Source organism: Pristiophorus japonicus, chromosome 4 (assembly GCF_044704955.1).
Source record: "Pristiophorus japonicus isolate sPriJap1 chromosome 4, sPriJap1.hap1, whole genome shotgun sequence".
NCBI classification, from domain to species: domain Eukaryota; kingdom Metazoa; phylum Chordata; class Chondrichthyes; family Pristiophoridae; genus Pristiophorus; species Pristiophorus japonicus.
This window is the reverse complement of record NC_091980.1, coordinates 155098915-155125999: the sequence shown is the minus strand read 5'-3', so window position 1 is coordinate 155125999 and position 27085 is coordinate 155098915. Positions and strand designations below refer to the sequence as shown.

Below are 27085 nucleotides of genomic sequence, written 5' to 3'. Positions count from 1 at the left end.
CTGCACTTTTCCTGATCCGTGCATAGATCCGCTTGAACAGAAAACGTCCTCATTTAAAAATAAAAATCCAACGGCAGCTACATTTAATAACGGCATATTTACAATCCCTCCTTTGTAAAACAAAGCATTGAGTCAGTGATATAAAATACAAATATTACATTGCAGGAGGACTGAAGTTTTCAGGGGTTTAAACAAGCTGTGTCGGGCAGGGATCGAGGGGTCATTGGGAATAAACCAAAATGTACAAACCATTGACACAAATCATTGTATAGGCCAGCCTCGCTAATCACATTACAAACCTGAAAAAGTTTATACAAAAACCAAATAAGCAGAGTAAGAATAAATAATGTCATCTGTTTTTATATATATTTACAAGGCCCATGGTGAAACAGGCTGCTAAGTTCAGTGCAGACAGCTGCAGCTGTAGCGCTGGTTATATAGTTACTCCGTGTGCTATATGTACAGAGGCAAAATGAGAGAATGGTGCAGGGTCAGACTGAAGGAGCTTGAAGGATTGGACACCCAGGACTCTCCAGCGCCATCCTATTCAAACCCGACTTTCTTTGATGTCAAATCACAAACATTCTACACTTGTGCAAGTGTGGCAGTCTCTCGGGCACGACGAAGCCCAAAGGGTTGACAATCCTTCAGCAGCGTCCTGGGAATCTCCAGGAATTAAAGTTCAATCTCCGCGACCCTGCTGCCTGCGACTCTGGGAGAAAAGTTACAGGGGGCATTCAAAAACAAGTGATCTTTCCCTCCATTTCTTTGAACAGCTTCATTTATAGTTAGTTATTAGTTATAAAAATATGGTGGTGGGCGGGCAGGGGGAAGAGATAGTTTGGCACGTGATGAAACCTCCAGCAATTTGTCAGGCCGGGATTGGCCACCCTCCGGGAGGGTGACACAGCCACCCAAGGGTGCTGTCGCCTGGCCTCGTCCGGGGCTGGTCCATGGGTGGGTGGGCCAGGAGTTCACCCCCTTCCGTTTGGGGAGGGGGATAAAAGAGTGCAAATGATGCTCATTTGTCACGCCTCCCGCTGACGCGATGTATTATAATTTGTTTTGAATAAATAACGATTGTGAGGAAAGGGGGTTTAAAAAAAAAAATAAAAGGGTTGACGGCGGCAATGTAGCGTCTCCCACGGCTTGCCTCCAGCACCGGCGGCAACTCAGCGAGCTGCGGTTTGTAAAAGACTTGTGCCAGGGATGGTCCTCCTGGGGGGAGGCCAGGGGGGTGGGGGCCAGGAAGGTGGGGGGGGGGCCAGGAAGGTGGGGGGGAGAGGCGGGGGAGGTGTGGGGGTTAGGCCGAGGAGGAGAGAGGCGGGGCGGGGAGGAGGCTGGGGAGGTGGGAGGGACGGTGGTGTGGATTTGGGACTGGGTGCTGTGTCTGGGCGCAACAGAAACTGAATCATTTGTGTCCAAAGAATTGGGAACAAAAATATCGTCATCAACAGTCAGGAGAGTCTCATCATCTCTCATAAAGACTATCGAGCGAGAATGTGTGGCAGGCCGGGAGTGGGAGACAGCTGACTGAGGAACAAGGTTGCTCTCAGACTCCAGGGCCAAGTCTGTGGGTCACAACGCAATTTCAACTGAAGTACCAAACGCGGTTAGTCTAACTGTGTGTTGTAACCTGGCAAACAGGCCCTGGCTGTCCCAATGCTAATACTGCGGCCCAATCACATGCAAGGTCATTCTGTCTAGTGTGATGTAAAAATAAAATATAGTAATTCCTTTAAGCTGACTATATGTTTACAGCCTGAGTGACTCGATATGTTTCGCCATTCTACACCTAGCTAATGTGCAACACTTTCCCGGATCCTGGGCGATTGTGGAGTCTGTGCAGGCCACGTGTTGGCCGACTGTACATGAAACAGGATACAGGGAGCGATGGGGAGCGTCCCATCGACTGGACAGGATACAAAGTGCGTTGCGACGTTCCAATGTGTAACAGAGGTTCGGCCTCCCTTTGTTCTCCGGCATTGCCGCTACTTGACTCCACACTCAGCCTTCGCGCACCCCCTTGTCTGTTTGTGAGGCTGAGGGTGGGATGGGATGGGGGAGAGACGACAACAGAGAGAGAGACGCAGTCAGAGCTACCCAGGAGGTGGGTTATGTCCAGCATCGCCCACCTCGACATTGGCCCATCGAGACGGCAGGGGGGTGAGTCCGATTCTTTCTCCCACGCTCCCGCTACATGTCCTGATAGTAATAGTAATAGTCGTCGTACTCCTCGTGCCCCTTGGCCCGCTCCTCCTCCGCCGCCACACGGCTTCGCAGCTCCGCCTCCCGCTGCTTCTTCTCCTGCACGCTGTGGCTCTTCATGTGTGCACTCCGACTCTTCACTTTGTAGAAAACCCTGCAACAGAAAGGTCAGGTCAGAGGTCAGTCTCAAACCCTGCTCCTGACCTAGTCGGCAGCATGCCCTTGCAGCGCCCTTTACGGAAAGACTTGCATTTATATAGCGCCTTTCATGACCACCGGGCGTCTCAAAGCGCTTTACAGCCAATGAAGTACTTTTGGAGTGTAGTCACTTGTAATGTGGGAAATATACAAATATTTTGTATCAATCTTCACGGTAGAAGACACTAAAAGAACCCAATAATTGATGATCAAGGGGCTATTGGGATTGGGAACTTAAAACAATCACTATCACAGAGAAAAAGTACTAGGCAAACTAATGGGACTAAAGGTGGACAAGTTCCCTGGACCTGATGGCCAGCATCCTAGAGTCTTAAAAGAAGTGGCTGCAAAGATAGTGGATGCATTGGTTGTAATCTACCAAAATTCCCTGGATTCTGGAGAGGTCCCAGCGGATTGAAAAACAGCAAATGTAACGCCCCTATTCAAGAAAGGAGGGCGACAGAAAGCAGGAAACTATAGACCAGTTAGCCTATTATCTGTTGTTGGGAAAATGCTGGACTCCATTATTAAGGAACCAGGAGCAGGACTTTTAGAAAATCATAATACAATCAAGCAGAGTCAGCATGGTTTTATGAAAGGGAAGTCATGTTTGACAAATTTGCTGGAGTTCTTTGAGGATGTATCGAGCAGGGTAGATAAGGGGGAACCAGTGGATGTGGTGTATTTGGATTTCCAGAAGGCATTCGATAAGGTGCCACATAAAAAGTTACTGCACAAGATAAAAGTTCACGGGGTTGGGGGTAATATATTAGCATGGATAGAGGATTGGCTAACTTACAGAAAACAGAGAGTTGGAATAAATGAGGCATGTTCCGGTTGGCAAACTGTAACTAGTGGGGTGCCGCAGGGATCGGTGCAGGGTCCTCAACTATTTATAATCTATATTAATGACTTGGATGAAGGGACCGAGTGTAATGTAGCCAAATTTGCTGATGATACAAAGATAGGTGAGAAAGCAATGTGTGAGGAGGACACAAATAATCTGCAAAGGGATATAGACAGGCTAAGTGAGTGGGCAAAAATTTGGCAGATGGAGTATAAGAACATAAGAAATAGGAACAGGAGTAGGCCATTTGGCCCCTCGAGCCTGCTCCACCATTCAATGAGATCACGGCTGATCTGATCTTGGCCTCAACTCCACTTCCCTGCCCACTCTCCTTAACCCTTTATTCCCTTATCGCTCAAAAATCTGTCTATCTCCACCTTAAATATATTCAATGACCCAGTTTCCACAGCTCTCTGGGGTAGAGAATTCCAAAGATTCATGACCCTCAGAGAAGAAATTCCTCCTCATCTCTGTTTTAAATGGGCGATCCCTTATTCTGAAACTATGCCCCTAGTTCTAGATTCCCCCACGAGGGGAAACATCCTCTCTGCATCTATCTTGTTGAGCCCCCTCAGAATCTTATATGTTTCAATAAGATCATCTCTCAGTGTTCTAAACTCCAATGAGTACAGGCCTAACCTGCTCAATCTTTACTCATAAGGCAACCCCTTCATCTCAGAAATCAACCTCGTGAACCTTCTCTGAACTGCCTCCAATGCAAGTATATCCTTCCTTAAATACGGAGACCAAAACTGTATGCAGTACTCCAGGTGTGGCCTTACCAATACCCTGTACAATTGTAGCAGGACTTCTCTGCGTTTATACTCTATCCCCCTTCCTGATTATTTGCATTCCATTTCCCTTCCTGATTACTTGCTGTACCTGCATACTAACTTTTTGTGTTTCATGTACAAGGACCTCCAGATCCCTCTGTACCGCAGCATTTTGTAATCTCTCCCCATTTAAATAATAATTTGCTTTTTTTGCTTGTTGCTTGGGAAAATGTGAGGTTATCCACTTTGGTAGGAAATTTTAAAAAGCAAATTATTATTTAAATGGGGAGAGATTACAAAATGTTGTGGTACAGAGGGACCTGGGGGTCCCTGTACATGAAACACAAAAAGTTAGCATGCTGGCACATGCTTGGATCAGTGCAGTGTTGTGCATGTGGGCCGGGTCAATGCTTACCAGTCACACACCCTTCAGGGAAAGGCACTAAAGGAGGTTGTGAAAGAAAGAGATCTGTGCATTCTAGAGCAATGCCGTGCAGCGATTGGTAGCGTGTTGGGGTGTATCCATAGGACAAGTGAGTATAAGGCGAGACATATTATTTTGTCCTTGTACAAGACCTTAGTCAGGCCGCACTTGGAATACTGGGTGATATTGAGGCTCTGGAGAGGGTGCAGAGAAGACTCATTTATAATATAAAGCATCTTGGTTATCAAGATAGGTTAAAAAAATTGTGACTACACATAAGAGAAGCGCAGACTAAAAGGTGATCATTAATCGAGGTTTATAAGATGATGAAGGGAATAGATTGTATTCGAGTTCACAGTGTGTTCCAATTAAATAGATTCGGCAGGATAAGGAGCTATAAATGTAAGTTGTGTAAGGCCAGATCGAGGTTAGATGTGAGGAGGTGGTTCTGTTCCCTTCTGAATTCCTTCAAGGGCGAGATGGACCTGTTTCTGGCTGGGGCGGCGATCACTCCTTACAGAAGGGAGGTACTTCAGGGAATTCAGGCCCAGAGTGACCCCCTGGACTAGTTTCGATCGCCTGACTGGGTCGGAGAGGAATTTCCCCCATTTTCTTTCCACAAATTGGCCTGGGTTTTTAATCTGGTTTTTTGCCTATTGAATTTGCTGTAGTAATCCACTAGAGTAGGCCAACGAAAGGATACCTTCCTTTAAATGATTGTGGATTGATCTTCGATCATTGTATCAAACCACTGAGTTAAACCTGAAGATGCCGTGAAACGAACATTGCTTTTTCACAATCTCTCAAAATCTCGTACCCAGCCCATTGATTACTAAGCAGCCAGTTTCTATCCAGCTTTGAGATACCAGCTTAAATCAGATTGCTGGGGCAGGATGGAGTGTATATGTTGAGGTACACAAGGTCTCACAATTTTGTAGGGCAGACGGAATGGACCAGGTGGTCTTTTTCTGACCCTCATTATTCGTAGGCCTATTGTTAAATAGTCAGCTTCTACGAGCCTGTGCCAGCCTTGGTCAGACCCTGTCTGGGCACTACATTCAGTCCTGGACACTGCCCCGCTGGAAGGGTATACCGGCCTTGGAGGGGGCGCAGTGCGGTTCACCAGAATGATACCCAGGCTGACAGGGTTAAATTATCAGGGCAGGTTGCGTGAACTTGGTTTGTATTGCCTTGAGTTTAGGTGATTATGGGATGCAAAATGCTGCCATACAGCAGGACCTGGGGGTTCTTGTGCATGAAACACAAAAGGATAGTATGCAGGTACAGCAAGTGATCAGGAAGGCCAATGGCCGTTATTGCAAAGGGGATGGAGTATAAAAGCAGGGAAGTCTTGCTACAGTTATACAGGGTATTGGTGAAGCCACACCTAGAATACTGCGTGCAGTTTTGGTTTCCATATTTACGAAAGGATATACTTGCTTTGGAGGCAGTTCAGAGAAGGTTCACAAGGTTGATTCCGTGGATGAGGGAGTTGACTTATGAGGAAAGGTTGAGGAGGTTGGGCTTCTACTCATTGGAATTTAGAAGAATGAGAGGTGATCTTATCGAAACATATAAGATTATGAGGGGGCTTGACAAGGTAGATGCAGAGAGGATATTTCCACTGATGGGGGAGACTAGAACTAGAGGGCATGATCTTAGAATAAGGGGCTGCCCATTTAAAACTGAGATGAGGAGGAATTTCTTCTCTTGGAGGGTTGTAAATCTGTGGAATTCACTGCGTCAGAGAGCTGTGGAAGCTGGGACATTGAATAGATTTAAGACAGAGATAGACAGTTTCTTAACCGATAAGAGATTAAGGGGTTATGGGGAATGGTCAGGGAAGTGGAGCTGAGTCCATGATCAGATCAGCCATGATCTTATTAAATGGCGGAGCAGGCTCGAAGGGCCTTATGGCCTACTCCTGTTCCTATTTATGTTATGATCTGATTGGGATGTTTAAAACGATAAAAGGATTTGATAGAGTAGATACAAAGACACTATTTCCTCTGGCAGGGAAATCTCAAGTGGGCACAATCTTAAAACTAGAGTGAAGCCGTTCAGGGATGATGTCAGGAAACACTTGCTCACACAAAGGGGAGCGGGAATCTGGAACTCTCTCACCCAAAAAGCTGCAGAGGCTGGGGGTCAATTGGAACTTTCAAGATGGAGGTTGATGTATTTTTGTTGGGGAAGGGTATCGAGGGCGGGTAAATGGGGTTGAGGAACTGATCAGCCATAATCGAATTGAATAGCGGAAGGCCTGAGGGACTGAGTGGCTTCCTCCTGCCTCATGTCATAACCAATGCCTGTCACATGGCGCACTGTGGCTACCTACAAGTCAGTGATATATTTTTCCAGTATACCAAAGTATGTATTTAGGAATTATACAAAACTTATTTTAAATGGCACATTTTTAAAAAATGGTGTCATTCAGTAAGTCTTAACTCTCTGTAAAACTAAAGTTATCATATCATATACAACAATTCTAAAAGGACAAAGAGTGTTAAAAAAACAAGCCTGAAGGCTCTGAGTCTCAAGGCGAGGAGCCTTCGTAATAAGGTGGATGAATTGACTGCGCAGATAGCTGTTAACGGATATGATGTAATTGGGATTACGGAGACATGGCTCCAGGGTAACCAAGGCTGAGAACTCAACATCCAGGAGTATTCAATATTCAGGAAGGATAGACAGGAAGGAAAAGGAGGTGAGGTAGTGTTACTGGTTAAAGAGGAGATTAATGCAATAGTAAGGAAGGACATTAGTGTGGATGATGTGCAATCTATATGGGTAGAGCTGTGAAACACCAAAGGGCAGAAAACGTTAGTGGGAGTTGTGTACAGACCACCAAACGGTAGTAGGGAGGTTGGGGATGGCATCAAGCAGGAAATTAGGGACGCATGCAATAACGGTACAGCAGTTATCATGGGTGACTTTAATCTGCATATTGATTGGACTAACCAAACTGGTAGCAATACTGTGGAGGAGGATTTCCTGGAGTGTATAAGGGATGATTTTCTAGAGCAGTATGTCGAGGAACCAACTAGAGAGCAGGCCATCCTAGACTGGGTGTTGTGTAACAAGAGAGGATTAATTAGCAATCTGGTCGTGCAGGGCCCCTTGGGGAAGAATGACCATAATATGGTAGAAATCTTCATTAAGATGGAGAGTGACACAATTAATTCAAAGACTAGGGAACTTAAAGAAAGGAAACTTCGATGGTATGAGACGTGAATTGGCTAGGATAGACTGGAGAATAATACTTAAAGGGTTGATGGTGGATAGGCAAGGCAGACATTTAAATATCACATGGATGAACTACAACAATTGTACATCCCTGTGTGGCATAAGAATAAAAAAGGGAAGGTGGCTTAAGGGAAATTAGGGAAAGTGTTAAATCCAAGGAAGAGGCATATAAATTGGCCAGAAAAAGCAGAAAACCTGAGGACTGGGAGAAATTTAGAATTCAGCAGAGGAGGACTAAGGGTTTAATTAGGAGGTGGAAAATAGAGTATGAGAGTAAGCTTGCAGGGAACATAAAAACTGACTGCAAAAGCTTCTATAGATACCTGAAGAGAAAAAGATTAGTGAAGAATAATGTAGGTCCCTTGCAGTCAGAATCAGGTGAATTCATAATGGGGAACAAGGAAATGGCAGATCAATTGAACAAATTCTTTGGTTCTGTCTTCATGAAGGAAGACACGAGTAACCTCCCGAAAGTACTAGGGGACCGAGGGTCTAGCGAGGCCGTGAAACTGAGGGAAATCCTTAATAGTCAGGAAATGGTGCTAGGGAAATTGAAGGGACTGAAGGCCGATAAATCCCCAGGGCCTGATAGTCTGCATCCCAGAGTACTTAAGGAAGTGGCCCTAGAAATAGTAGATGCATTGTGGTCATTTTCCAACATTCCATGGATTCTGGTTCAGTTCCTATGGATTGGAGGGTAGCTAATGTAACACCACTTTTTAAAAAAGGAGGGAGAGAGAAAACAGGGAATTATAGACCGGTTACCCTGACATCGGTGGTGGGGAAAATGCTGGAATCAATTATTAAAGATGTAATAGCAGCGCATTTGGAAAGCAGTGACAGGATCAGTCCAGTCAGCATGGATTTATGAAAGGGAAATCATGCTTGACAAATCTTCTAGAATTTTTTGAGGATGTAACTAGTAGAGTGGATAATGGAGAACCAGTGGATGTAGTGTATTTGGACTTTCAAAAGGCTTTTGACAAGGTCCCACACAGGAGATTAGTGTGCAAAATTAAGGCACATGGTATTGGGGGTAATGTATTGACGTGGATAGAGAACTGGTTGGCAGACAGGAAGCAAAGAATAGGAATAAACTGATCGTTTTCAGAATGGCAGGCAGTGACTAGTGGGGTGCCGCAGGGTTCAGTGCTGGGACCCCAACTATTTACAATATACATTAATGATTTAGACGAAGGAATTGAATGTAACATCTCCAAGTTTGCAGATGACACTAAGCTGGGTGGCAGTGCGAGCTGCGTGGAGGATGCTAGGAGGCTGCATGGGGACTTGGACAGGTTAGGTGAATGGGCAAATGCAGTATAATGTGGATAAGTGTGAGGTTATCTATTTGGTGGCAAAAACAGGAAGGTAGATTATTATCTGAATGGTGACAGATTAGTAAAAGGGGAGGTGTAACGAGACCTGGGTGTCATGGTACATCAGTCATTAAAGGTAGGCATGCAGGTACAGCAGGCAGTTAAGAAGGCAAATGGCATGCTGGCCTTCATAGCGAGGGGATTTGAGTATAGGAGCAGGGAGATCTTACTGCAGTTGTACAGGGCCTTGGTGAGACCACACCTTGAGTATTGTGTGCAGTTTTGGTCTCCTAATCTGAGGAAGGACATTCTTGCTGTTGAGGGAGTGCAGCGAAGGTTCATCAGACTGATTCTCGGGATGGCAGGACTCACATATGAAGAAAGACTGGATCAACTAGGCTTATATTCACTGGAATTTAGAAGGATGAGAGGGGATCTCATCGAAATATATAAAATTCTGTTGGGATTGGACAGGTTAGATGCAGAAAGAATGTTCCTGATGTTGGGGAAGTCCAGAACCAGGGGTCACAGTCTAAGGATAAGGGGTAAGCCATTTAGGACTGAGATGAGGAGAAACTTCTTCACCCAGAGAGTGGTGAACCTGTGGAATTCTCTACCACAGAAAGTTGTTGATGCCAGTTCGTTCGATATATTCAAAAGGGAGTTAGATGTGGCCCTTACGGCTAAAGGGATCAAGGGGTACGGAGAGAAAGCAGGAATGAGGTACTGAAGTTGCATGATCAGTCATGATCATATTGAATGGTGGTGCAGGCTCGAAGGGCCGAATGGCCTTCTCCTGCATCTATTTTCTTTGTTTCTATGTTTCCCACACAAGCAACGCTTTGCCATTAGTGGCTACTGAAGCAGAGACTGGAGCGTCAATTAAAAGCTCTGGAACTCCCTCCCTAAACCTCTCTGCCTCTCTTTCCTCCTTCAAGACCCTCCTTAAAACTTACCTCTTCGACTAAGCCTTGCCATATTTCTCCTTATGTGGCTCGGTGTCAAATCTTTTGTCTCATAACACTGCTGTGAAGCACCTTGGGATGTTTCACTACATTAAAGGCGCTATATAAATACAAGTTGCTGTTGGTGTTGTTTCTGTGCTGTACAATCTTATCTAATTATTTGGAATGATAATATATTATAAAATTAATTGGCCTTTTTTTGAGCAAATGCACTGAGAGTGAAACTGAGCCAGGAAGGACAGAGGTAGACCAGCCTCCCGGTCTGTGAACGTCTGACTTGGCCACAGTATCCCTGGGTGATAAAGGAAATAAAGAGATCTTGGTCGATCACCAAGGACACGTTACGTCTAAGGCAAGTTTCATAGAATCATGCAACATGTAGGGGAGGAGGCCATTTGGCCCGCTGATCCCATGTCAGTGCCAGCTCTTCAATCAGCGCCATTGACCTGCTCCCATTGGCTGATAGCGCATGTGCTGACATCGAGCAAGGATGGCCAGTGATGCAGCACGCGGTTGAACAGCTCACCAGCCATTTGAGGAATGGCATGGAGCGTGGCCACCAAGGCCTCCGCCCTCGACCCGGACACCTCACTTACTTCCCACACTTCTTGCAAGGGAAGATGTTTTCTTGACTCTGCTTGGCGTGCTTGGCCGAGGCACCCGCCTGCACCCGCTCACTCCTGGTCGGTGCGCCTGGTGCCGCTGGGGTCACTGCCGGCCGTCGCGGTCTGTAGCTGCAGCGGTACGTGGGATCGTGGCTCTTCCGCTGGTCGTCGCCGTGGGGCTGCAGCAAAGGAAAGAACAAGAGCAGAGTGGGGCTGGTTAGCGAGGTGTAACTCTCCCAGAAATACCCACAGAAAGGACTTGTGCATATATAGCACCTCTCACAACCTCACAACCAGTAATCCCCAGGTCTGGACTAATAACCCGCAGACTCGAGTTCAAATCCGCATCAGTAATGGTGACCATGAAACTGTCAGATTGGCGGAAAAACCCAACTGGTTCACTCAGGAAGGAACTCTGCCGTCCTTACCAGGTCTGGCCTATTTGTGACTCCAGACCCACAGCAATGTGGTTGATTCTTAATTGCCCTCTGAAATGGCCCAACGAGACACTCAGTTGTGCTTCACAGTCCTGTGGGAGTACCTTCACCACACGGACTGCAGCGGTTCAAGAAGGCAGCTCACCACCACCTTCCCAAGGGCAATTAGGGGGATGGGCAATAAATGGCGGCCTTGCCAGTGATGCTCACATCCCAGGAATGAATTTTAAAAAGGATGTGCTTATTTGTACTACAAAAATGGCCACCATGCTCCATCCTTTGTCTATGATTGGTCCCTTTGGAGGATAAGCCACACCCTGAAGTTTCACAGGAATGTGTAACTTGAACCGCCCATCCCAAGGTCTCACTGATTTTGCAAATTGTAATTCGATCCACTTTGACTTCCTGAAGCGACAGAGGACAGAGCTCCCCAGAAGACAGCAAGGGCCAGCCAAAGTGCCTCCCCCAGTGCAAGTACACGCCTCCCCCAGCCGATGTGCCTTACCCCAGTGCAAGTACACGCCTCCCCCAGCCGAACTGCCTTATCCCAGTGCAAGTGCATCCTTGCCGCCCCCCCCCGCCCCGCCCCCCCAACCATAGATGGGGCAGGCATTGCGTGCAGATTGTTAACAGGTTTATTGGGTATGAAGTGAATAGTGACAGTGTCATGACTTCTGAATATCATCCACTGTAACGATGTACCTTGTAGGGGGTTGGAAGAACGTGATCCGTCTTCCCTGAGTTCCCTCTCTCCCCTCCGATTCCCCCCCACCCCCCCAGTCTCTCTCTCCCAGTCTTTCTCTCTCTCCCCCTCCCCCGCAGTCTCTCTCTCTCTCCCCCCCTCGCTCCCCCTCCCCCTCCCCTGCTCTCGGCCCCAGGCCATTGCTCTCGATGCATGTCTGTCAAAAAAAGTGCAGTACAAATAGTGACACTGTTTAAAAAGGATGTCTATGTAATTCTGGAATAAAAAAAGACGCTTTGCATCCAATGAAGCACTTTATTTGAATTGTCACTGTTGTAATGTGGGAAACACGGCAGCCAATTTGCGCACAGCAAGCTCCCATAAACAGCAATAAGATAATGAGCAGATAATCAGTTTTTTAATTATGTCGGTTGAGGGATAAATATTGGCTCGGACACCAGGCGAACTCCTCCGGCAGTGCAGCACTCCCTCGGCACTGCACTAGAGTGTCAGCCTGGATTTTGTGCTCAAGTCTCTGGAGTGGGACTTGAACCCACGACTTTCTGACTCAGAGATGAGAGTTTATGTGTGATGTGGAAATCTGTACATGAGCCCTGCAGGAAGCAGTTCCAGGCTGATGTGAAACAAAGTTGGGTAGGTTAACATGGGCAATCTCATACTGAAGGGCAGACTCACACACAGACTAGATAGATAGTTGCCCAGGGTCGATATATGATAGTTAGCTATGCAGTGCTCATAAGTTCAACTGTAAGTGATACCACAAACAGCTTTATGCTTGGCAGAGGAGCTCTTTTCCATTTCAGACATCTTTACTCACTACCAGCCCCCAGGATGGATATTAGCACAGGCCAGATACAGAGAGCTGCTCTCTCACCTGCGCCCCCAACAATGTGCCTTAGCTCTAATAGGGACAGGAGGCGGCCATTGAGTCCCTTGAGCATGTTCCGCCATTCAATTAGCTACTGGCTGATCTGTACAGCTCCAGTTAGCCGCCTTAGCTCCGTATCCGTGGATACCCTTATCTAACAAAAATCTGTCGCTCTCAGGCTCAAAAGTTCGAACTGACCCCCAGTATCCACAGCCTTTTGGAGAAGGGAGTTCCAGATGGGGAACAGTAGCACAGTGGTTATGTTATGTTATGGGACCAGTAATCCCAAGGCCTGGACTGATGATCCAGAGACACGAGCTCAAATCCCACCTTGGCAACGAGAGGAACTTAAAATTCAGTTAATTAAAGAAATCTGGAATAAAAAGCTGGTATTAGTATTCATCAGGTGACCATGAAACTACTGGAATTTTGGAAAAACCCATCGTTGAGGGAAGGCAATCTGCCGCCCTTACCTGGTCTGGCCTATATGTGACTCCAGACCCACAGCAATGTGGTTGACTTTGACTGCCCTCTGAGGTTCAAGAAGGCGGCTCACCTCCAGTGTGATTAGGGATGGGCAATAAATGCCGGCCTTGCCAGCGACGCCCACACCCGTGAACGAATAAAAACAATTGGTGTGGCCCATGCCTGTGTATATATCCAGTGAGAGTTTGAAGCCCCTGTATAGTTACCTGATGATGTTCTTTGCCAACAGTGAGTTAGACTCAGCCCACCCTCCTGGTCGGTGACTGCCCGGTGCGGAGCGGGATGGGTAAGTGGGAGCAGCTTCTCTTGGGCCTGGCTGATACAACAATTTGTAGGTCCAGGATGGGCCGGGCCCATGATGGGGTGGGGGTGGGGGTGGTTCCAGCTGCCTGCCTCTTTCTTTGGTCTAGTCCGTGCCCAACAAGTGCTGGAGGGGGAGCACGTGGTGTCCATCGGTGCGCTTGCTACCTTTCTGTGACCGGGAGGCCCCGCATAGTACAGAGCCTCTCATAGCCTCCGAGAACAACCTGATGGTTTTGATGGGAAGGTTCTCTTCGCTTTTGTTGCGATTTTGTTGCTTATTTTGGCTTCTTTGAGTTTGATTGGACCACAGCTTTCTTTCCTATAGTCATCGTTCTTTAATAGGGACACGCGTTGTGCTGGTTCTGGTTTAGTGGCCTTGGGGCAACCCAGGGCCTCCCTGATTGAATGGGGGCCTTTTTTGAAAGACTAGGGACTTGAGCACGATAATCTAGGCTGACACTTCAGTGCAGTGCTGAGGGAGTACTGCACTGTGGGAGGTGCCGTCTTTCGGATGAGACGTCAAGCTGAGGCCCCATCTGCTCTCTCAGGTGGACATAAAAGATCCCATAGCAGTATTTCGCAGAAGAGCAGGGGAGTTATCCCCGGTGTCCTGGAAAATATTTATCCCTCAATCAACATTAAAAAAGATGACCTGGTCATTATCACATTGCTGTTTGTGGGAGCTTGCTGTGTGGAAATGGAGTACAGCGTTTCAGACATTGCAGCAGTGATCAATGTTCCCTCTAAGCTGCATGTGTCCTCGGCCGCACAGCAATCTGCGCGATCCCACGCAGTCCGCTCACAGGCTCTGAGATTGGAAACGCCACCCTTTCTCAGACTAAAGGGGCCGATCGAAACAGGCCAAAGGACAGCGGCTACACTTCCAAAATACTTCATTGACTGCAAAGCACTTTGGAACATCTTGCGGTCATGAAAGGTGCCACAGAAATGCAAATCTGTTGATAAGAACATAAGAAATAGGAGCAGGAGTCGGCCATTCGGCCTCTCGAGCCTGCTCCACCATTGGTTCTGTCCCACCTGTGACAGAGACTGTAATTCCCGTATTGGACTGTACAGTCACCTGAGAATCACTTTTAGAGTGGAAGCAAGTCGAGGGACTTCCTACGATGATGATGGCTGATCTTTGACCTCAACTACACTTCCCCGCCCGCTCCCCACAGCCCTTGACCCCCCCATTGTTCCCTCCTTTTAAGGTCACCAGTGTGACCTTTCCCTACCCACCACCCGAGTTCCTGGCCAGCATCCAATCAGAGCGCTTTGGAACACAGATCTGTGAATTAACCCAGAATCCTGAGGTCGATGCTTGTCTGTATACCACCACATCACCTCAGGCAGCTCAGAAACCAACTGGGCTCTGGGGACACCACAAGTAACAATTCCTTTGAGACACACGGCTTAACCACAACTCACAACTTAACTCTCTAGTCTCACCATCCGAAAGCAGATGAACTTACAGCTGCTGGGTCCCGTTCTGTCCTTGTGACCTTTGCCTGTATTAGGACCGACTTCTTGGGATTTGACATGTCCTCCTCCTCCTCCTCCTCCTCCTCCTCCTCATCTTCCTCTTCCTCCTCCTCTTCCTCCTCGTCCTCCCCCTCCAACTCTTTCTTAATTTCTGCCGTGAAAGGCATTCGGGCTTTACGAGGGAGAGAATCCTGCAAAAAAAACAAAAACAAATGCAGTGTGAAGGAGGGAGTCAGAGGCACGGAGCGTGCATGCATTGTGGTCTAAGTATCCCACCCCATGTCCGCTCCAACACTGACACCGACTGCTTCCACCTCCGTAACATCGGCCGTCCCTCCCCCCCCCAGCTCATCGCCCGTCTCCCCCTCCCCACCCCCCAGCTCATCGCCCGTCTCCCCCCTCCCCCCCCCCAGCTCATCGCCCGTCTCCCCCCTCCCCCCCCCAGCTCATCGCCCGTCTCCCCCCTCCCCACCGCTCCAGCTCATCGCCCGTCTCCCCCCTCCCCACCCCCCCAGCTCATCGCCTGTCTCCCCCCTCCCCACCGCTCCAGCTCATCGCCCGTCTCCCCCCTCCCCACCCCCCAGCTCATCGCCCGTCTCCCCCCTCCCCACCGCCCCAGCTCATCGCCTGTCTCCCCCTCCCCACCGCCCCAGCTCATCGCCCGTCTCCCCCCTCCCCACCCCCCCAGCTCATCGCCTGTCTCCCCCTCCCCACCGCCCCAGCTCATCGCCCGTCTCGCCCCGCCCCCCCCCCAGCTCATCGCCCGTCTCGCCCCGCCCCCCCCCCCAGCTCATCGCCTGTCTCCCCCTCCCCCCCGCCCCAGCTCATCGCCCGTCTCGCCCCGCCCCCCCCCCCCCAGCTCATCGCCCGTCTCCCCCCTCCCCACCGCCCCAGCTCATCGCCTGTCTCCCCCTCCCCACCGCCCCAGCTCATCGCCCGTCTCCCCCCTCCCCACCGCCCCAGCTCATCGCCCGTCTCCCCCCTCCCCACCGCCCCAGCTCATCGCCCGTCTCGCCCCGCCCCCCCCCCCAGCTCATCGCCCGTCTCCCCCCTCCCCACCGCCCCAGCTCATCGCCCGTCTCGCCCCGCCCCCCCCCCCAGCTCATCGCCTGTCTCCCCCTCCCCACCGCCCCAGCTCATCGCCCGTCTCCCCCCTCCCCACCGTCCCAGCTCATCGCCTGTCTCCCCCCATCCCCCCCGCTCATTACCCGTCTCCTCCCACCCCCCCCGCTCCAGTGTCCTGGGGCCAATATTTGTCCCGAAACCAACACCAAAAACACAGATTATCTGGTCATTATCACATTGCTGTGTGTGGGAGCTTGCTGTGTGCAAATTGGCTGCTGTGTTTCCCACATTACAACAGTGACTACACGCCAACAGTACCTCATTGGCTGTGAAGCGGTTTGGAACGTCCTGACGTTTTGAAAGGGACTATATAAATGCTTTCTTTTTTTAAACACACAGTGCAAGTGCATTTTTTGGTGAAATCAGTGACCACTTGCCTGTCTGACCCACAGTTTGTTCCCCCCCTTTAAGCCCAAGAGCATCGAAGGAAACTGTCACTGCTCCACTGTTGTGCCGGCTGAGATCGAAGGGGATATAGCTGTTTGTATGGTTTAATACGACTGCAGGCAGTGCCATTACCCACAACCTATATTAACGACTTGGAAGAAGGGACTGAGTGTAACGTAGCCAAGTTTGCTGATGATACAAAGATGGGAGGAAAAGCAATGTGTGAGAAGGATGCAAAAAATCTGCAAAAGGACATAGACTGGCTAAGTGAGTGGGCAAAAATTTGGCAGATGGAGTATAATGTTGGAAAGTGTGAGGTCATGCACTTTGGCAGAAAAAAAATCAAAGAGCAAGTTATTATTTAAATGGTGAAAGATTCCGCAGTACAGCGGGACCTGGGGGTACTTGTGCATGAAACACAAAAGGTTAGTGTTATATATGTGGACTTGTATTTACTCTGCACAGCCACCAGAGGGCTCATTCCACGGAGTCCCAAGGGATCCCATAATCCCTTGGGAGCACAGGTATTTAAGAAAGCTTCACAGGTTGGAGAGGCACTCGGGAGACCTGCAATAAAAGACTAAGGTCACACTTTACTTTGAGCTCACAGTGTTCAGTCTGACTCTTTCTCCATACACAACAACTGGCGACGAGATACAGATAGCGAACCCAAAGAACAGTGGGCATCCTGGAGAAATTTTCGGAGGGAGATGATTGGGAAACTTTTGTGGAGCGACTCGACCAATACTTCGTGGCCAACGAGCTAGATGGGGAAGAGAGCGCTGCCAAACGGAGAGCGATCCTCCTCACCGTCTGTGGGGCACCAATGTATGGCCTCATGAAGAATCTGCTCACTCCAGCGAAACCCACGGAGAAATCGTACAACAATTTGTGCACGCTGGTCCGAGAGCATTTGAACCCGAAGGAAAGCGTTCCGATGGCGAGGTACCAGTTCTACATCTACAAAAGGTCTGAAGGCCAGGCAGTGGTGCGTTATGTCGCCGAGCTAAGACGCCTTGCAGGACATTGCGAATTTGAAGGACATTTGGAGCACATGTTCAGAGACTTTTTCGTACTTGGCATTGGCCACAAACCATACTTCGCAAACTTTTGACTGTAGAGACCCCAACGTTGAGTAAGGCCATAGCGATAGCCTAGGCGTTCATTGCCACCAGTGACAATACGAAGCATATCTCTCAGCACACAAGTGCTGCTGCAAGTACTGTGAACAAAGTGATGTTGTTTTCGAATCGTAACGTACAGGGCAGGTCACACATACCTGCAGCTACACGTCCGCAGATGTCTCAGAGTCCACCACCAAGGGTGATGAATGCAAGGCCATTAACACCTTGTTGGCACTGCGGGGGTGATCATCATTTCCATTCATGCCAATTCAAAGGATACGTTTGCAAGGGCTGTGGAACAATGGGACACCTCCAACGAGTGTGCAGGTGAGCTGCTAAGCATGTTAAACCTGCAAGCCACCATGTTGCAGAGGAGGACAGATCCACAGAGGATCACTACGAACCAGAGCCTCAGATAGAGGAGGCAGAGGTACATGGGGTGCACACGTTCACCACGAATTGTCCCCCGATAATGCTCAATGTTGAACTAAATGGACTGCCGGTGTCAATGGAGCTGGACACGGGCGTGAGCCAGTCCATCATGGGCAAAAAGACTTTCGAAAAGTTGTGGTACAACAAGGCCTCAAGGCCAGTCTTAACTCCAGTTCGCACGAGACTAAGAACTTACACTAAAGAACTGATTCCTGTAATTGGCAGTGCTACCGTAAAGGTCTCCTACGATGGAGCGGTGCACAAGCTACCACTCTGGGGGTGGTACCGGACGATGGTCCCACGCTGCTCGGCAGGAGCTGGCTGGGAAATATACACTGGAACTGGGACGACGTCCAAGCGCTATCGCCCGCTGATGATACTTCGTGTGCCCAGGTCTTAAACAAATTTCCTTTGCTGTTCGAACCAGGCATCGGGAAATTCCAAGGAGCAAAAGTGCAGATCCACCTAATTCCGGGGGCGCGACCCATCCATCACAAGGCGAGAGCAGTACCGTACATGATGAGAGAAAGGGTAGAGATCGAGCTAGACCGGCTGCAATGAGAGGGCATCATTTCACCGATCGAGTTCAGCGAGTGGGCCAGTCCTATTGGCCCAGTCCTCAATGGAGACGGCACCGTCAGAATCTGTGGTGAGTACAAAGTAACTATCAATCGTTTCTCCCTGCAGGACCAATACCCACTACCAAGGGCCGACGACCTCTTTGTAATGCTGGCAGGAGGAAAAATGTTCACGAAGCTGGATCTGACTTCAGCCTACATGACGCAGGAACTGGAGGAATCATCGAAGGCCCTCACCTGCATCAACACACACAAAGGTCTTTTTGTTTATAACAGATTCAGCGGCGGCGATATTCCAGAGAAACATGGAAAGTTTACTGAAGTCGGTCCTGCACACCGTGGTCCTCCAGGACGACATCTTGGTCACAGGTCGGAACACAGTCGAGCACCTGCAGAACCTGGAGGAGGTTCTTAGTCGACTCAACCGCGTGGGGCTCAGGTTAAAACGCTCGAAGTGCGTTTTCCTGGAGCCTGAAGTGGAGTTCTTGGGAAAGAGGATTGCGGCGGACGGCATCAGGCCCACCAACGCGAAGACGGAGGCAATCGAGAACGCATCGAGGCCACAGAACGTGACGGAGCTGCGGTCGTTTCTGGGACTCTTGAACTACTTTGGTAACTTCTTACCAGGTCTCAGCACACTGCTAGAACCACTACATGTCTTACTACGAAAAGGGGACGAATGGGTTTGGGGCAAAAGCCAAGAAAATGCCTTTGTAAAAGCAAGAAAATTGTTATGCTCAAACAAATTGCTTGTGTTATATAATCCATGTAAGTGTTTGGTACTAGCATGTGATACATCGTCATATGACATCGGGTGTGTATTGCAACAAGCTAATGATTTTGGGAAACTGCAACTGGTTGCTTATGCATCCAGGAGTGTGTCTAAGGCCAAGAGAGCCTACAGCATGATTGAGAAAGAAGTGTTAGTGTGTGTCTATGGGGTAAAGAAAATGCATCAATACCTGTTTGGGCTAAAATTCAAATTGGAAACTGACCATAAGCCACTTATATCCCTGTTTTCCGAGAATAAAGGGATAAATACCAACGCATCGGCCCGCATCCAGAGATAGGCACTCACATTGTCTGCATACAACTACGCCATCCGCCACGGACCAGGCACAGAAAACTGCGCCAATGCTCTCAGTAGGCTGCCATTGCCCACCACGGGGATGGAAATGGTGCAGCCCGTAGATCTAACCATGGTTATGGAAGCATTTGAGAGTGAGCAATCACCCGTCACTGCCCGGCAGATCAAAACCTGGACAAGCCAGGACCCCTTATTATCTCTAGTCAAAAGCTGAATGCTTCACGGGAGCTGGTCCAGTATCCCAGTGGAAATGCAGGAAGAGATAAAGCCGTTCCAGCGGTGCAAAGATGAAATGTCTATATAGGCAGACTGCCTTCTGTGGGGCAATTGAGTAGTGATCCCCAAGAAGGGCAGAGACACCTTCATCAATGGCCTCTACAGTACCCACCCAGGCATTGTAATGATGAAAGCGATAGCCAGATCCCACATGTGGTGGCCCGGTATCGATGCGGACTTAGAGTCCTGCGTTCACAGATGTAATACAGGTTCGCAGTTAAGCAATGTACCCAGGGAGGCGCCGCTAAGTTTATGGTCGTGGCCCTCCAAACCGTGGTCTAGGGTACATGTCAACTATGCAGGCCCGTTCTTGGGTAAAATGTTCCTTGTGGTTGTAGACGCTTACTCCAAGTGGATTGAACGTGAGATAATGTCTGCTAGCATGTCCACTGCCACCACTGAAAGCCTGCGGACCATGTTTGCCACTCACAGCTTACCCGATGTCCTGGTGAGCGACAACGGGCCATGTTTTACCAGTGCTGAGTTCAAAGAATTAATGACCCGTAATGGGATCAAACATGTCACATCTGCTCCGTTTAAACCAGTGTCCAATGGTCAGGCAGAGAGAGCAGTGCAAACCATCAAGCAAGGCTTGAAAAGGATAACTGAAGGCTCACTGCAGACTTGCCTATCCGAGTCCTGCTTAGCTACTGCACAAGACCCCACTCATTCACTGAGATCCCACCTGCTGAACTGCTCATGAAAAGAGCACTTAAGACAAGGCTCTCGTTAGTTCACCCTGATCTACATGAACAGATAGAGAGCAGGCGGCTTCAACAAAGTGCATACCATGATAGTGCAAATGTGTCACGCGAGATTGAAATCAATGATCCTGTATTTGTATTAAATAATGGACAAGGTCCCAAGTGGCTTCCCGGCACTGTCATGGCCAAAGAGGGGAGCAGGGTGTTTCGGGTCAAACTTTCAATTGGATTCATTCACCGGAAACACTTGGACCAAATCAAACTCAGATTCATGGACTATCCTGAGCAACCCACCTTGGACCCTACCTTTTTTGATCCCCCAACATACACACCAGTGGCAACCGGCACCACGGTTGACCACGAAGCAGAACCCATCATCCACAGTAGCCCTGCAGGGCCCAACACACCAGGCAGCCCAGCAAGGCCAGCTGCAAAGCAGCCTAGCGAGGGTCCAACAAATGATTCAACAACACCAGCTTTCACACCGAGATGATCAACCAGGGCAAGAAGGGCCCCAGATCGACTCACATTGTAAATAGTTACACGATTGACTTTGGGGGGGCGGGGGGCGGGGAGTGTTGTTATATATGTAAACTTGTATTTACTCTGTATAGCCACAAGAGGGGTCATCCCCGGGAGTCCCAAGGGATCCCATAATCCCTTGGGAACACAGGTATTTAAGGAGGTCTCACAGGTTGGAGAGGCACCCTGGAGACCTGCAATAAACGACTAAAGTCACACTTTACTTTGAGCTCACAGTGTTCAGTCTGACTCTTTCTCCATACACTATAGTTAGTATGCAGGTACAGTAAGTGATCAGGATTTATTGCAAAGGGGATGGAGTATAAAAGCAGGGAAGTCTTGCTACAGTTATGCAGGGTATTGGTGAGGCCACATCTGGAATACTGCGTGCCGTTTTGGTTTCCATAGTTACGAAAGGGATATACTTGCTTTGGAGGCAGTTCAGAGAAGGTTCACGAGGTTGATTCTGGAGATGAGGAGGTTTACTTATGAGGAAAGGTTGAGGAGGTTGGGCCTCTACTCATTGGAATTCAGAAGAATGAGAGGCGATCTTATCGAAATGTATAAGATTATGAGGGGGTTCGACAAGGTGGATGCAGAGAGGATGTTTCCACTGATGGGGGAGACTAGAACTAGAGGGCATGATCTTAGAATAAGGGGCAACCCATTTAAAACTGAGATGAGGAGAAATTTCTTCTCTCAGAGGGTTGTAAATCTGTGGAATTCACTGCCTCAGAGAGCTGTGGAAGCTGGGACATTGAATAAATTTAAGACAGAAATAGACAGTTTCTGAAACGATAAGGGGATAAGGGGGTTATGGGGAGCGGGCAGGGAAGTGGAGCTGAATCCATGATCAGATCAGCCATGATCGTATTAAATGGCGGAGCAGGCTCGAGGGGCCATATGGCCGACTCCTGCTCCTAATTCTTATGTTCTTATGTAACCCATGAGAAGAGGCCAAGCCTACGCACTGGTTTATTTGCAGTCCGTGCCCGCATGCAGCAGGAACAGGGCTATATTCAGGCTTGGGCACAGAAGTGGAAAGTAACATTCGTGCCACACAAGTGCCAGGCAGTGACCATCTCCAACGAGCGAGAGCCAAGACTGGGAATTAAACATACAGGGGTATCTGATAATTCGGAAAGATAGACAAGAAGGGAAAGGAGGTGGGGTAGCTCTGTTAATAAAGGATGATATCAGGGCAATTGTGAGAGACGATATTGGCTCTAATGAACAAAATGTTGAATCATTGTGGGTGGAGATTAGAGATAGTAAGGGGGAAAAGTCACTGGTGGGCGTAGTTTATAGGCCCCCAAATAATAACTACACGGTGGGGCGGGCAATAATCAAGGGAATAATGGAGGCATGTGAAAAAGAAATGGCAGTAATCATGGGGGATTTCAACCGACATATCGATTGGTAGCCTTGAGGAGGAATTATGAATTCATACGGGATTGTTTCTTAGAACAGTATGTTACAGAACCTACAAGGGAGCAAACTATCTTAGATCTGGTCCTGTGTAATGAGACAGCAATAATAAACGATCTCCGAGTAAAAGATCCTCTCGGAATGAGTGATCACAGTATGGTTGAATTTGTAATACAGATTGAGGGTGAGGAAGTAGTGTCTCAAACGAGCTTACTATGCTTAAACAAAGGGGACTACAGTGGGATGAGGGCAGAGTTGGCTAAAGTAGACTGGAAACACAGACTAAACGGTGGCACAATTGAGGAACAGTGGAGGACTTTTAAGGAACTCTTTCATAGTGCTCAACAAAAATATATTCCAGTGAAAAAGAAGGGCGGTAAGAGAAGGGATAACCAGCTGTGGATAACCAAGGAAATAAAGGAGAGTATCAAATTAAAAACCAATGCGTATAAGGTGGCCACAGTTAGTGGGAAACTAGAAGATTGGGAAAATTTTAAACAACAGCAAAGAATGACTAAGAAAGCAATAAAGAAAGGAAAGATAGATTATGAAAGTAAACTTGCGCAAAACATAAAAACAGATAGTAAAAGCTTTTACCGATATATAAAACGGAAAAGAGTGACTAAAGTAAATATTGGTCCCTTAGAAGATGAGAAGGGGGATTTAATAATGGGAAATGTGGAAATGGCTGAGACCTTAAACAATTATTTTGCTTCGGTCTTCATAGTGGACCATGGACACAAAAACCATGCCAAAAATTGCTGGTCACGGGAATGTGGGAAGGGAGGACCTTGAGACAATCATTATCACTAGGGGGGTAGTGCTGGACAGGCTAATGGGACTCAAGGTAGACAAGTCCCCTGGTCCTGATGAAATGCATCCCAGGGTATTAAAAGAGATGGCGGAAGTTATAGCAGATGCATTCGTTATAATCTACCAAAATTCTCTGGACTCTGGGGAGGTACCAGCGGATTGGAAAGCAGCTAATGTAACGCCTCTGTTTAAAAAAGGGGGCAGACAAAAGGCAGGTAACTATAGGCTGGTTAGTTTAAGATCTGTAGTGGGGAAAATGCTTGAAGCTATCATTAAGGAAGAAATAGCGGGACATCTAGATAGGAATAGTGCAATCAAGCAGACGGAACATGGATTCATGAAGGGGAAATCATGTTTAACTAATTTCCTGGAATTCTTTGAGGATATAACGAGCATGGTGGATAGAGGTGTACCGATGGATGTGATGTATTTAGATTTCCAAAAGGCATTCGATAAGGTGCCACACAAAAGGTTACTGCAGAAGATAAAGGTATGCGGAGTCAGAGGAAATGTATTAGCATGGATCGAGAATTGGCTGGCTAACAGAAAGCAGAGAGTCGGGATAAATGGGTCCTTTTCGGGTTGGAAATCGGTAGTTAGTGGTGTGCCACAGGGATCAGTACTGGGACCACAGCTGTTTACAATATACATAGATGACCTGGAAGAGGGGACAGAGTGTAGTGCAACAAAATTTGCAGATGACACAAAGATTAGTGGGAAAGCGGGTTGTGTAGAGGACACAGAGAGGCTGCAAAGAGATTTAGATAGGTTAAGCGAATGGGCTAAGGTTTGGCAGATGCAATACAATGTCGGAAAATGTGAGGTCATCCACCTTGGAAAAAAAAACAGTAAAAGGGAATATTATTTGAATGGGGAGAAATTACAACATGCTGCGGTGCAGAGGGACCTGGGGGTCCTTGTGCATGAATCCCAAAAAGTTAGTTTGCAGGTGCAGCAGGTAATCAGGAAGGCGAATGGAATGTTGGCCTTCATTGCGAGAGGGATGGAGTACAAAAGCAGGGAGGTCCTGCTGCAACTGTATAGGGTATTGGTGAGGCCGCACCTGGAGTACTGCGTGCAGTTTTGGTCACCTTACTTAAGGAAGGATATACTGGCTTTGGAGGGGGTACAGAGGCGATTCACTCGGCTGATTCCGGAGATGAGGGGGTTACCTTATGATGATAGATTGAGTAGATTGGGTCTTTACTCGTTGGAGTTCAGAAGGATGAGGGGTGATCTTATAGAAACATTTAAAATAATGAAAGGGATAGACAAGATAGAGGCAGAGAGGTTGTTTCCACTGGTCGGGGAGACTAGAATTGGGGGAACAGCCTCAAAATATGGGGGAGCCAATTTAAAACCGAGTTGAGAAGGAATTTCTTCTCCCAGAGGGTTGTGAATCTATGGAATTCTCTGCCCAAGGAAGCAGTTGAGGCTAGTTCATTGAATGTATTCAAATCACAGATAGATAGATTTTTAACCAATAAGGGAATTAAGGGTTACGGGGAGCGGGCGGGTAAGTGGAGCTGAGTCCACGGCCAGATCAGCCATGATCTTGTTGAATGGCACAGCAGGCTTGAGGGGCTAGATGGCCTACTCCTGTTCCTAATTCTTATGTTCTTATGTTCTTATGTTCTAACCACCTCCTCTTGATATTCGGCACTGCCATCCCTGAGTACCCTACCATCAACATCCTGGGGGTCACATTGACCAGAAACATAACTGGACCAGCCACATAAATACTGTGGCTACAAGAGCGGGTCAGAGGCTGGGTATTCTGCGATGAGTGTCTCACTTCCTGACTCCCCAAAGCCTCCCCACTACCCATAAGGGTAGGTTTTGAAAAGTGTAGATGAGCAGAGACTGGGCAGGGGCTGATAGGGCCGAATGGCCTGTTTCTGTGTCGCATCTCCTGTGTAAAACCCTGATGGCCTTATACACAAATCCTTAAAGGTGGCAGAGAACGTCGATAAGGTGGTTAAAAAGCATATGGATTACTTGGGTTTATAAATAGAGGGACAGAATATAAAAGCAAAGAGAACATGCTCGAACGTTATAAATCTCTGGATAGGCCTCACCTGGATATTGCGGACAATTGTGGGCACCACACTCCAGGAAAGATGTAAAGGCCTGAGAGAGGGTACAGAGGAGGATGTTACCGGGGATGAGGGGCTGCAGTTATGAGGAGAGGTTGGGGAAGGTTCAGACTGTTCCCCTTGGAACAGAGAAGGGTAAGAGGTGACCTGATAGAGGTTTTCAATATGATGAGAGGGTTTGATAGAGTAGTTTGAGAAAAACTTTTCCCTCGGGTGAGTGGGTCAGTAACCAGCGGTCATAGACATAAAATTATTGGCAAAAGGTCTGGAGGGGACATGAGGAGAAACTTTTTCACTCAGAGAGTTGTGGGGATCGGGAAGGCTGGGCCTGGAATGGTGGCGGGAGCTGATTCCATCAATAATTTTAACAGGAAGTCGGACAGGTTCTTGAGGATGAGGAATGGCCGGGTTACGGACAGAAAACAGGGCTGTGGGACTGAGCACGACTGCTCTAAGTGTCGGCACTGACTCGACGGGCCGAATGGCCTCCTTCTGTGCTGCAAGTGTCTGTGAAAGCACAAGTCAGGAATGTGATGGAATACTCTCCACTTGCCTGGATGAGTGCAGCTCCAACAACACTCAGGAAGTTCGACACCATCCAGGACAAAGCAGCCCACTTGATTGGCACCCGAAGCACCACCTTCAACATTCCCTCCCTCCCCCACCGTGGCTCCGCTAAACCACTCATTCTCCAAGCAGTACTGGCCCTCATTCTTCCCACCACAATACACCACCTCACACATTGACATTCAGTTGTCATTTCTATAACTTTTTCGTATACACAGTATTCTAAGTATCGGTCTAACAAGGCAATAATTGCATTTCTGTAGCGCCCTTCACAACCCCAAATGTCCCAATGCGCTTAGCAGCCCCTGAGGTAACCGGGCCTTACCTTTCTGTCAATGGTGACGGGCTCGTCCACAGTCTTGGCGTTGTTGGTGCAAATGTCGCCGAATATCAACGCCCCATTCCTGCCGATTTTGACCTGCTTCTTGTACGTGTAGTAAAACTCGACACACTGGGCCACCGTCTTAGTCTTCACCTGTAACACGCAAGGATGCCCGTCACAGAATCCCCCAGCACAGGTCCCAGCTGTAAGGTGTGCACTGTGAGTGTGCTCGCAGGCTTGTAGAATATTAATTTGAACCATTTTTGTTGAAAAGTATATTTGTTTAATTTGTGGGTTTTAGTGCCCCTTTAATAAGGGAGCACTTGATCTTTTGTTTTACTAAAATAGTTGTAGAGCTGTTGATCGCGGCCTTCCGTGAGAGGTGGGCGCCGGAGGGACTGGAGTGCATTATCACCCCTGGCAACCAAATTCTAATTTGATTAAAGGTTTTCATTAAAGTTTTAAATTGTTAATTTGTGGGTTCTAGTGCTCTTGTCAAAAGGAGGCATTTGATTTAAGTATCAACGAAAATAGTTGCAGAGCTGTTGAGGTGTGAGTGGCTTAGCCAGTCACGTGATGTTCACAAGACTCAATAAAACCCCAGCCAGTTGGGTTCAGGGGATCCACGATGGGACAGGTGGTTGTGAGCCTATTGGATGAACTGGTAATATGTAGTGATTGTTAAACCTTTGCTAATAAACCAACGAGTTCTTAATAGCAATGTGTTGCTATGAATTCTTAAGCAAGGAACCCATGA

The 27085-nt window shown here is 48.1% G+C and overlaps 1 protein-coding gene across 6 annotated transcripts in view; it reads right to left on the bottom strand.

The window, feature by feature from the left end:
* Nucleotides 1–52: 52 nt before the first annotated feature.
* The window catches only part of LOC139263112 (mitotic deacetylase-associated SANT domain protein-like), a 121246-nt gene continuing 94213 nt past the window's right edge, over nucleotides 53–27085 (bottom strand). For all 6 annotated transcript variants that reach the window (XM_070878663.1, XM_070878664.1, XM_070878667.1 and 3 more), the window contains exons 10-13: nucleotides 26332–26481; nucleotides 14858–15058; nucleotides 10577–10764; nucleotides 53–2362 (exon numbers count right to left, since the gene is read on the bottom strand). In XM_070878663.1, the coding sequence (XP_070734764.1) occupies nucleotides 2197–2362; nucleotides 10577–10764; nucleotides 14858–15058; nucleotides 26332–26481 (705 nt within the window). In that variant the 3' untranslated portion in view covers nucleotides 53–2196. The remainder of the gene's footprint in view (nucleotides 2363–10576; nucleotides 10765–14857; nucleotides 15059–26331; nucleotides 26482–27085) is intronic.